We start from the raw sequence: 12494 nt of genomic DNA on the forward strand, positions 1-12494 counted from the left end.
GGTGGAATCTGGTCTATGATTTGCCACCCCCATCCAAAGAAGGAATGTGTGTTCTGTTTGTTACCAGTCTAAACTACACCGCTTACAGAAAACCACATAACTTAGATTGATTCTACCTTAGGCTTTTTGAATGTCTGTACCTAATCCTGAAGACAAACATGTCTACAGGCCAGCAAAGGTTGTGGGCCACTGCCCTAGACTAATGCTAAGGAATTACAAAAGAAGATGCAGAAAAGTACTACAGTATCTCCCAAATACATCATTTGAAATCTTATTGGGGCACCTCTGATCCAAAATTTATGAAGAGAAATGCCTTACTTCTTATACATAAGCCAGCATGTATGAAAAAAGGGTGCACTACAAACAGTCCTTACCATTATTACTGTTGTCATCAACTAAAATAATTTCTTTGAGCAGGTGGGGAGGAGTCCGGTCAATAGCAGAATGAATGGAGCGCAGAATCACTGACAGGGCTTCATTAACAAAGATGAAAACAATACTGACCTCAGGAAGGCTGTCAGGAATTGTGAGGTTTTTGCACCTAAAAAAAAAAAGTAAACTGTTGTAAGTGCCTTAGATCATCACAGCTTTGTCTACTTTGTTTCAGGAAATTTCACGCCAATGAGAGCAACGATGGGAACTCTTGGTTAGCCAGGGATCAACCTGTCTTCTCATCCTGGTCAGTGCAACTGTAGGCAATACTGAGAAAATAGCCTATCTAACCTAGCACTGACTGTTGCTAAATGACTTTCTGAACACAAATAGAGTAGTTAAAGCCTTAATGCAGCGGTCCCCAACCTAGGTTTCCAGGGCATGTGTTACCCATGAGATCCTCTAATATTGCTTGCAACCACAAGAATTTAAGAATTAATGCTCGCAGGGACAGCCAAGTATGTAAGCTGATGTCTGCAGTGGCAGCATTTATGTATTATTTGTTCAGTGCTCTTGTCCACAGGCCAGCAAAGGATGTGGACCACTGCCCTAGAGTAAACTTGCTTTTCTGTACAAGGCTACAATTAATTTTAAAATGAGTTTGCCTAAGGTTTGAATGCACTTCCACATGGTCTTTCTGGACAGGGTATACAGGAGCAGACCAATATGTTTAAATATGTGCTCTTAGTTCTCCTAGATTTTAATTATTATTGATAATATGTTAACACTTAGACCCACACTAAAATCAGCATCCCATGCTTGTAGTCACTATAAAAAAACATAGTAAAAGACAGTCTCAGCCTCAGAAAACTTACAAGCACAAGAGATAAAGCAAGCAAAGGACAGGAGGAAAAAGAGGCACAGACAGGAGAATTGACCCTCAAGGTCACACAGCAAGTTAGTAGCAAAGTATCATAATGCCTCATAACAAATTCATAGTGTACTTTTAACATTTTTGGTCTATTCTAGAGTGGCTACACAGTTGTGATGAGTTTATTTTTCACTTAAGCTAGTATACAATCTCTTTGTTTTATATAAGAATGAAATGTCTTCCTCAAATTTAGAGCAATAAGCTGAGAATAAGAACAACTTTGTTGAAGATTTTCAAGTAATTCTATTAGTTTATGAACTAAAACTAATTAAATATGGTCCCTCCAAGACTCCTTTTTTTCCATCTCTAGCTAAATACAGCAATCCAAACTTCCCTACTTCCCACAGTTAAAATACAAATGAGAAAAAGGCAACAAATTTTAATACTAAATATCAAGAGAATTACTGGTGTTCTCAGGGTTTTGCTTTTAAACTGGAGAACAATACAGGAAAGGTAGCAAGCCCAATTTTTCTCCCAGTTTATTCTAGATAACAACTCCTCACATGCTGGGATTTAAATGAAGATATTAACCTTTGTCTCGTATATCTTCAAGTTTTTCAAATTTCTAAAAAGTTCTTATTTTAAGGGTGTGAGAACCTAAAAAGGTGCACTTGCTCAGATAGGAATCCAAAATAATTTAATCTTCTTGATTCTAAATCAAACTAGAAGTCATATGCAAGAAATATCTTTCAGGTATTTCAGTACTTTCTTCCCCAAAGCCACAAGAAGGAATTGTGTGAGGGAATGTCATACATTCAGCTTAACACATACTAAATGAAATTTAAAAACAAATCAATGCATGTTCAAGCAGTATAAGCACCTGTTAAGTGACCTTGAGGCATTGCAAAGTTGTTCATTCTAAAGCAAGGGGTCATCTCCTAGCATACACTAACTTTAATAGGTCGCTACATTCCAACAATTTGCAACTGTTGCAAGTGAACATGTGACAAGGCCCTATGCGGGTCAAAAATGAAAAGTGTTTTTAAAGATTTAAGAAAGTACTTCCTGTTTTAAAGAGTTACTTTCATTTTAGTTTTGAAAAGCAGTTCCCCCTCAGTCACAGAGCCTCCACTGCCTTCAGTTCTGCTACTTCAATAAAATAAAAAAGTAATTACAGTGGTATTTAGATTTACTGATCATTTCTGCAGTATGATATTGCAAGAGATCAAATCTTACTTTCCAAGGCCAGGTATAGACATTACATTTTTACCAGTATAAGTGATTGGAAAGTGGTCTATACCCATACAGAACAGAAGTTTGGTAAACACAGGAAGATCTAAAAATGGCAGAACCTGGTCTAAAATTTGCCCCTCCCACCAAAGGGTGAATGTTTGTTCTGTTTGTTAATGATCTAAACTACACTGCTTACAGAAAACTGTCCAACTTAGACTGATTCCGCCTCGGGCTTTTTGAATGTCTGTACCTAGCCCAAAAGCTGGCTCCTGCTTCTGTTCATACCTTGCCCATTGGTTTCCCTTACAATATGGTTTTCAGTTGTATGGATCAGACTGAAATGTATTCTTGATTTTCTTTGATGTTTTCAAAAGGTCTGAAAGAATTCCACATCTCTAGTGCCACTAAGTCTTCAGCTAAGAAATATCATAGCTTGTGGGAGGATCAGTTACTGAATAAGTTGACTGAACTGCCTTAGCTTTGAATGCTTGATAGCTGCTTTGTCTTCTAAGCTTGATAAGTTGCATCTGTAGAGTTCTGAAGCACTGGAGCACCATCCTCACAACTCGAGTGGCAGAAGCAGAGGTGGTGGCCAGACATGGGTAGCTTGAGGGGAAAAGGGGGGTTTAATCCCCCCTCCCTCCCATCAGTGAGCGTCCCCAGCCAGGGTCTGCCTAGCTTCCCCGCCACTTGCTGCTTGAGCAAGAGCAGTGGCATGGCTAGACCCCAGCTCTGGGCCTGAGGTGAAGAGGGTTGAAGGGAGAGGAATCACAGATGATTGGGGCTGGCAGGGACCTCCAGACGTCTAGGTCAAACCCTCCCATATCAGCACAACCTAAAAAGTGGACGGTTTGCTCACAGTGCCCACAACCGAGAACACCTACTGGGGAGAAAAGCCACCAAGGGCTTCCTGCAGCCAGTTTTCCTCCTCTGCCCCAAAACTGAGGCCAGTGCTGCACCCCTGTAGCCCTGTGCCCCAAGACAGAACCACACAGAACGTCTCGCTGGCCCTGCGGTGGAGGAGGAAAAGGACGGGGAGAGCCCTGCCCACAGCAGCAGCTCCATGACAACCCAGCCTGGCCTGGGCATAGGGAGATGGGCTAAATTCAGGCACACAGCTCCTGCAGCCCCAACCCAAGCCACAGCTGGCTTGAAAGGGCCCTGCCCCCATGGCTCAGCCTAGCCCCGCCATCCACCTGCCTCGCCTGGGGCTGGGACTGCAGGGCTGACCCAGGCCAGCCCACGGGCACTGCTGAGGATAGGCCTGGAAGGGCCAGGCAAGGCCGCAAGAGCAGGACCCTTCCCAGCTAGCTCCAGCTCAGGCTGGGGCTGTGGGTTTTGTGTGCCCAGATTACTCCCTGCTCCCCATGCCCAGGCTGGGCTGGGCTGTCATGTAGCTGCTGCAGCGGGCAGGGAAGGGTCCCCCTTCCTCCTCACCCACCATGGCTCAGGCTGTGGCCATGGGAGCTGTGTGCCCAGCACTGCCTCAGGACTCAGGGCTGGAGGGGTGCAGTGTTGGGCCCTGCTGTGGGGCAGGGGGTGGGAAACCAGCTACAGGAAGCTCTTGGTGGCTTTTTTTCCCCTCAGCAGTACAGAGCTCCCTGGCAGGTGTTCTCGATCATGAGTGCTGTGAGCTAACCCTCCACTCTTTACATGATGCTTGTACAGTAGGGTCTGGCCAGGGCTCAGAAAGGGTCTGGACTAGACACTAGAGGTCTTCTGGAGGTCCCTGCCAGTCCCACTTCTCTGTGATTTCCCCCCTTCACCACAGGCCCAGGGCTGGGGTCTGGCTATGCTCCTGGTCATGAACGCTACGTGTCCCCGGAGGCTGGGGAGGCACAGCAACTGCCCGCAGGCAGCAGCAGCGGTGTCAGTGGCAGGGGTGTGGCCCCGGGGAGTGGGGAGATCTCGCAGGTGGCCGCAGAGGTGTTGGTGGTGGAGTGGGGGGTGGCGAGCGCCAACTGGTGATCGACGACCACCCGCAGCAGACAGCACCGGCAATTGGAGACCGCCCGCAGACTCCGCCGGCAGTGTCAGTGGTGAGGGGGGAAGGGGTGGCGAGCGGCTGGGGGCATGCACCACCAAGCTGAGGGGGTGCACATGCACCTGCATGCACCCCCTACATGTTGCCAATGCCCCTTCTTGACTCTTTGGTGCCAGGTGGGGTCTGGGGTCTTACCACACTCACCCCCCACACCTGGAAAAGCCTGGCAAGGGCTGCTTCCCCCCTCCCCCTCCAGGCACAACCCTGCTGCGAACCATGAAGGCCAGGGATGGGGTTTAAACCCCTCCAAAAATTATACATAGTCTACTGGGGCCTGGTCACCCCCCTCAGCTCAGCTTCCCTCCAGCCTTCTGGCCACTGCAGAAAGGAAAGGATGGCTCACTCTAGCACTCCCTGGTTTCTGCCCTTAGCCACTGCAGGCATGTGGCTGCCTTTCCAGTATCAAAAGTAAATGTCTATTTACTTTTTTCTCAATTCAATCTACACAGGTTAGACTACACTGCAAAGATTGAATTGATTCAGGTTCAGGCTTTTTTAATGTCTGTACTTAGCCCAGAAGAATATAATGGTCAGCACAGTTTGGGGAGGAGGTGAGCAGTCAACAGTGGCAAAAGAACAGGTTAGGGACTATTTAGAAAGGCTGGGGCTGGATGGGATGCACCCAAAGGGGCTGAGAGAGTTGGCTGATGAGATTGCAGAGCCATTGGCCATTATCTTTGAAAACTCATGGCTATCAGGAGAGGTCCCAGATGATTGGAAAAGGGAATAGTGTCCATATTTAAGAAAGGCAAAAAGGAAGATCCAGGGAACTACAGACCAATCAACCTCACCTCAGTCCCTGGAAAAATCATGGAGCAGATCCTCAAGGAATCCATTTCTAAGCACTTGGAGGAGAAAAAGGTGATTAGGAACAGTCAGCATGGATTCACCAAGGGGCAAGTCATGCCAGACCAACCTGATTGCCTTCTATGATGAGGTGACTTACTCTGTGGATGCAGGGAGATGCATGGATGTGATACCTTGATTTTAGCAAGGATTTTAATACGGTCTCCCACAACATTCTTGCAGGCAAGCTAAGGAAGTATGGGGTGAATGAATGGACTGTAAGGTGGATAGAAGACTGGTAGGAGCATCAGGCTCAGAGAGTAGTAATCAATGGCTTCATGTCTAGTTGGCAGCCAGCATCAAGTGGAGTGCTGCAGAGGTTGGTTGTAGGGCCAGTTTTGTTCAAAGTCTTCATCAATGACCTGGAAAATGGCATACAATGCACCCTCAGCAAGTTTGCAGATGACACCAAGCATGGGGGCCAGGGAAGTAGTAGATATGCTGGAGGGTAGAGCTAGGACAAATTGGAGAATTGGGCCTAAAGAAATCTCATGGGGCGCGTCCAGACAAGCGCACACGTGCCTCTTGCCCCGCCTCAAACCCCCATGGTTGGTCCCTCACCCTGGTGCTGAAACACGTGTCTGACCAGGCCACATGTTCAGCACCAGGGCTCCAGTGCACCCGCTCCCCCACCCCCCGATCCCTGCCCCGCCCAGCCCCTCCCCAGCCAGGCCCCCATCCTCCCAATCCCTGCCTGGCCCTTCCCCACACCAGTCCCCCAGACCACCCCAATCCCTGCCCAGCTGGGCCCTGCTACCCTGGGGGTCTCTGCACTGCCTAACTGGGCCGGACCCAGGGCAGCAGGATCCAGCGTGGTGCCGGGTCCTGGCATCCTGGGCCCAATCCAGCTGGGTGGCACAGGGGCCCCAAGGGTGGCTGGGCCCAGCACGCAGTCTTCACACACCATGCCAGGTCCTGTCACCTTGGGTCCGGGCAGTACAGGGGCCCCAAGGGTGGCAGGGCCCGACTGGGTCTGGCACGTAGGGACCGGGTGCCGCGCTGGGTCCTGTCACCATGGGCCCAGACCAGCTGGGCTGCAGAGGGGCCCCAAGACCTAGCTGGGCCCTGCACACAGTCCTTGCATGCTGTGCCACGTCCTGTCATGAGACTAGCCCAGCTGGGTGGCAGGAGCAGCCCCAGGGCAGGCAGAACCTGGCTGGGCTCAGCACATGGTCCCCCTGCTGCTGCTGTGAAAGGTTAGTTATGGGCCATGGGCAGGGGGGCTCGGGTCCTGCACCCTGTGGGGCCCCTCCTGAGCAGCCCTCCCACCCCTCCTGAGCAGCCCTCCCACAAGGTCCCCCACACCCACAGTCCCCCCATCAATTGCCCCACACCTACCCACAGACCAATCCATATCCCTCCATAGACATCCACCCACTTTCCCCCACACCCCTTCTCACCCCCTTCCTCCAAACACCACATCCCCCCATCACACACCCATCATGTGTGAAGAAAACCCAAAGCACACATCAACACATATAGGTATTTAGAATTTATTTTTTCATGATGATAGAGACACTGGTAGGCTTCCAAATTGCTTTTCATATTGTAAATATACCAATAAGGCATTACTCAACTGATCACTGTCTCACTCTCTCTCTGGTGTGTGTGTGTGTGTGTGTGTGTGTGTGTGTGTGTGTGTGTAGAGTGCTTTTTTGTTTTAACTATGGAAGAACATGGATTTTGGGGTATTTTAAAAAATGGATTTGGGATGCTGCTGCAGCAGTCCAGGTGGCACAAGGAGTAGTGTCCCCATGTACCATTTGGCTGGGTCCCAGAGGCTCTTGAGAGCGAGTAGCCCTGATCTACTTGCCATGGCAGCTTTTTGTATGGATGGGGTCAGGACAGGGAAGCTTTTTATACTGCTGGGGACAGCACAGGTGCTGGTCCCAGGCTTTAGCTCCCCCTGGCTGCAGATCCGGGAGGAGCCAGGCAGGGTTATTTTGCCCCAAATGGCACAATTTGCTCCACAACAAAGTGCATGTCCAACCATGTGCACTGAGGCAAAAAGCCCCGGCTCAAATTTGCACCACTTCTATTTGAGCTGCTGCAAGCGCACGTGCTTGCGTGTGTGGAAGAGCCCATGAGGTTCAACAAGTGCAAAGTCCTGCATTTAGGATGGAACAGTCCCATGCACCAGTACATTGCAGAAAAGGACCTGGGACTTAAGGTGGACAATAAGCTGAATATAAGCAAACAGTGTGCCTTTGTTGCCAAGAAAACTAACAGCATACTGGGCTTCATTGGTAGGTGTGTTGCCAGTACGTCAAGGGAAGTGATAATTCCCCTCTATTCCACACTGGTGAGGCCACATCTGGAGTACTGTGTTCAGTTTTGGGGCCCCACTACAGAAAGGATGTGGAAAAATTGGAGAGGGTCCAGTGGAGGGCAACAAAAATGATGAGGGGGCTGAGGGTCATGACTTATGAGGAAAGACTGAGGGAGCTGGGCTAATTTAGTCTAGCGAAGAGGAGACGGAGGGGAGTTAATAGCAGCCTTCAACTACCTGACGGGGTTTCGAAAGAGGATGGAGCTAGACTGTTCTCAGTGGTGGCAGATGACAAAACAAGGAGCAATGGTCTCAAATTGCAGCAAGGGAAGTTTAGGTTAGATAAACTTAGGTTAGATATTAGGAAGAACTTTCTTACCAGGAGGGTAGTAAAACACTGGAACAAATTACCCAGAGAGGTGGCGGAAGCTCCATCCTTGGAGTTCTTAAGAACTGGCTAGACAGAGCCTTGGCTGGGTGATCTAGTTGGGGATGGTGCTGCTTTGAGCAGGGGGTTGGACTAGATGACCTCCTGAGGTCCCTTCCAACCCTGATTTTCTATGGTTCTAGGATAATGCTAGCTAAGCAAAAGGAAACTAAGGTGTTGCTAAACAGCACAAATCAGCACTGTGCTGAGACACAGAACTGTATGCCCCTGTAGGTATGGTTCTGCTTGTGCATCAGTAAGCTCTGCTTCTCCACAGAGGAACATAACCCCTATTTATTAAATCAATGGGAGACATGTACCTGAATACCTCCTAGAGCAATTCTCTCTCAAGAACAGAACAAAACAAAACAAACAAACAAACACAGTTGGGGCTTACACCCCTTTCTTTGAAACAATAGCAGTATCCTTCTTCTACATATTAGTGAATAAAGTACTAACCCAGGTTGAGACTCTTGGGTTCACTGATGCCTCCAGTCTCTCAGGAGTCTACCCTAATAAGCAAACTATAAGCTATTCTGGGATATAGATACTATTCTTCCCTCCTGTTAAAGCTATTCATTGAGGGAGAGAGACTAAGTTTTTCAAAAAAGCTTTCAATAAGATCCTTTACCAAAGGCTTTTAAAAAAACTGAGTTGCCACAGGATTGGAGAGAAGGTTCTTTCATGGATTGAGAGTTAGTTAAAAGACAGGAAGGAAAGGGTAGGGCTAAACAATCACTTATCAGGATAGGGGAAGGTCAAAAGTGGAGTCTTGCACAGATCAGTGCTGGACCCAATTTTGTTCAATATTTTCATCAATGATCTGGAAATGGAGGTGCATAGTGAAATCTTCATGTTTTCAGATGATAGCAAATTATTCTGGGTAATCAATCCCAAGCTGAAGGAGAGGAGCTACAGAAGAAGCTCCCCGTGCTGAGTGAGTGGGCAAAAAATAGCAGGTGAACTTCAGTAAAATTCTAGCTGTTTTGAACACAATTTAGCTGTCTCAGTAATGACTATTTCACCCTTCTGACAATTAGGCTGAATGGTTTTGTGCTTTTGTTATCCTTTTGTGAAACTCACCGTGATGCCCAGGATCATCTGAGACAGGGGGGCCCTTCACCTCCAAGCCCTTTTTGGTCATCTGCTACTTGGCCATTTAGAACCAGGTGAGATATGCTAGAGGCAAACTACTTGCCCTGTCGTGCTTCAGCCTCACTGATCTTGCTGAAGCCTTGCCACCCTCTGAAAAAAGAGGGGATTTTGCCAGCTAGAAGAATTGCACCCTTGTTTAGTCGTGCACTCATAAAAGGTGAATCCCCCCTCTACAAAGAAGGCCTATTTATTAGGGCTATGTGAAGCTTCAGTCCCTTATTTGATTCAGTTGAGATTCAGCGGCTGAATCTGAACTGAATCAGGAGACCCTTTAATCTCTCTGAATCGAATCAGAGAGATTCGGAAGCATTCAGAGATTTGGACATAGACACAACCTCAAATGTTTTTTCTACATACCTCTACGTAGCAGGCAGCTTGTGAATGCTGCGATGCTGGGGTGGATGGAACATCGCACAGGAGCGTGGGGGGTTCCCCCGCATACCCAGCAGCAGACCCAGAAGAGGACCAGAAGCACTTCCAATCTACTCCTGGGTCTGCCGGGGAGTGCACGGGGGCCCCCCTGGCGCCCCTCCCGGCTTAGCAACTGGTGCCTCCTGGGTCTGGAGAGGCACCCGGGGTCCCCCTGCAGCCAACTGCCAAGCCAGGGGGGGCACGGGGGCCCCCCCCTTGCACACTCCCTGGTGGATCCTGAAGTGAACTGGAATTACTTCCGGTCCACTTTCAGGTTCGCCGCCAAGTATGTGGGGGGGCGGGGGCCATGCTTCTGTGGGATGCTCCATCCACCCCACCATTGCAGTGTTCATGAGCTGTGCTGGTACATTGAGGTATGTAGAAAAAACATTTAAAGCTGTCTCTTTGGCTGAATCACTGATTCTCCAAATCAGCATCAAATCTTCAGATTCAGCCAAATTGAATCAGGGACTGAAATGAATCAATGAACTGAATTACCGTCTCTGATTCAGGCTAAATCCAAATCAAATACAGCCTGCTTCGCACACCCTACTATTTATACGGTCAATGCTCTGGAATCATAATTATCACTAACACTAAGTGAGCTGAAAGATAGCAAAAAGGTTTATTATAAAAACAGGAACAAGCATAATAAATGAGTAACCATATGCTGAGATACAGACAGAGATATAAAAGTAAACAAACAAAAGAAAATATCAGAACAATAACCTGTTCTTACCCTACACTTAAAACCAAGGATACAGCCCTTCATTTCCATCAATAGATTAAAAAGCAGCTTCTCTCTCTGACCTTATTGCCAGGGCCTTCTGAATAGGATTACCATATTTCCAGTATCAAAAAAAAGGACACCTGTGGAGGGGAGGAGGGCATAGGGGAGGCAGGGATGGTGGCAGCAATGATATGCCTGTGCCCTTCCCCTGTCCCTCACTCCTAAACCACAGCCCCCCACAGCCCTGCTGCTGCCTCTCATTTCTGACCCACTGTACCCCACTGCCCAGCCCTGCCGGTGCCCCTCACTCCTGACCCACAGCCCCCTGCCCCTCCCAGCCCTACTGCCCATGCAGCTCCCACATGCGCACACACACTCTCCGTCTCCCTGTGTCTCTGGGTTTCTTACCTGCAAGCAGCTTGCTGGGGCCTGTGCATAGAGCACACGATCCCCTTACAGCCAGTCACTTTGCCCTGCTGCCCCCAGCCCCAAGCAACCAAGCTGGAAGTGCCCAGGGAAAGCCAGAGACAGAGTAAAAACCCAGACATTTGCTCTCATTTTAAAAACCACCCAGACAGGAGGATAGGAGGCCAAAAAAGAGGACACGTCCAGGTAACCCTACTTCTGAAATTTTTCCTGCTAGCTTGCTTGACCTCAGCCTTCTTTACCAAAGCTGAAGGACTCCAGCATTTCCATAGGCCTAGGAGACTGAAGACCCAACCACGCTCCAGGCAGGCTTAAAAACAATTGCTTATCCAGCTATTAACACATCACCTCTAGCATATAACCTCCCTCCTCAAAGTTGCATGTTTGCCAGAGCAGAAATCTCATCACATCTAATTAAGAACAGCAGCATATGTGCATCCTTTCATAGATGGAGATTCGCTAATTCAATATACTGTTTCTCTTCCTGGAATAGTTTGACTAGGTAGGAAATATTCTTACAGCCCCTTCTTTTAAATGTAAATTCAAAAAGTAGAAGGAAATAATTTAACTCAAATGCTAATTGTAAGCCATTACTGCTCTTCAGCCATTTAGGCTTGAACTCTTTCTTAGGGGTCAGAGAAACTCGTTGTTTACTACTTAAAAGTCCTTAACATATTGTGCAAGCCTGGCCCCATTATAAATATATAAGCAGGGACCTACTGAAATTGTGATTTCATGGATTTCCTGGAAATCTGTGGGGGGAAAACAAAACTTACTAAAAATAAAATACTGGCTCCCCAGAGGAAACAGTCCATCAGGGGGGAAGGGGCTGCTGGCACACAGGGAAGCCCAAGATGGCTACTGCCCCTATCCATCACCATTGATTGGCTGCCCCACCCCTCACTACTAATCGGTGGTGAGGGGTGGGGCCACGTGCTAGATAGCCCAACCACTCAGTGGTGATGGGCGGGGTCATATGAGAGACAGCCCTTGCAGCCAATCAACAATGAGGAGTGGGTTACTAGGGCATCTTAGCAACCAGAGGCATGGGGCGCCCTACCACGATTACCCCTCAAAAATGGTGTCCAGCCCTGTGATCTCCCTGCAAAATTAGTCAGCTGCCTCCTCCTCCAGTCAGGTAGACCTCTACATATAAGAAATACATTTGATACCAAATACCACAAGGCATATAAAAACAAGGACAATAAGGCTAAATAAAGCTTGAAGTTACCTTTATGCTGAGACTACACGTGCCATATCAGTAACACAAACTCAAGAAACCTGTGGACCCCCAGGTTTGTGGCACTAATGAAAAATTACTTTTGTAAGAAATGACAACTAACAAAATATGTCTCAGATAACAAAAAAAACCCCATTGCTGCCCTTCCATACATTCACACACAAATGGAAGCATCCAAACAAAATTTCTGTTTCCCATGTTTGTAATTCCCACTACAGTACTTTGTAGTATCTTTTCCTACTTATATTCATTTACTCTTTTTCATATTAAATATCATTGAATTTGATCATCTGTTGTAAAGTCATGTTGTACACAAGATGCAGGGGAACAAAGAATCAAACTTCCTTTGCTTCTATTGCCTTCAATCCCGTCTGTATGGAATTTTTTTTCATCCTTTATGTATTCAGGCATCTTTCAGTGCATTCACGAACCTCCCCTTTCAGGATCATACATGGTCTTCTCCAGCAGGA

General features: G+C 47.7%; 1 protein-coding gene across 6 annotated transcripts in view; it reads right to left on the reverse strand.

Annotated features, from left to right (window-relative positions):
* Window positions 1-12494, reverse strand: part of GALNT18 (polypeptide N-acetylgalactosaminyltransferase 18) — a 432273-nt gene that overhangs the window by 178102 nt on the left and 241677 nt on the right. For all 6 annotated transcript variants that reach the window (XM_025208203.1, XM_006027099.2, XM_025208206.1 and 3 more), the window contains one exon: window positions 375-541. In XM_025208203.1, coding sequence (XP_025063988.1) covers window positions 375-541 — 167 coding nt within the window. The remainder of the gene's footprint in view (window positions 1-374; window positions 542-12494) is intronic.

The sequence above is a fragment of the Alligator sinensis genome, unplaced genomic scaffold (assembly GCF_000455745.1).
Source record: "Alligator sinensis unplaced genomic scaffold, ASM45574v1 scaffold352_1, whole genome shotgun sequence".
Classification (NCBI taxonomy): Eukaryota; Metazoa; Chordata; order Crocodylia; family Alligatoridae; genus Alligator; species Alligator sinensis.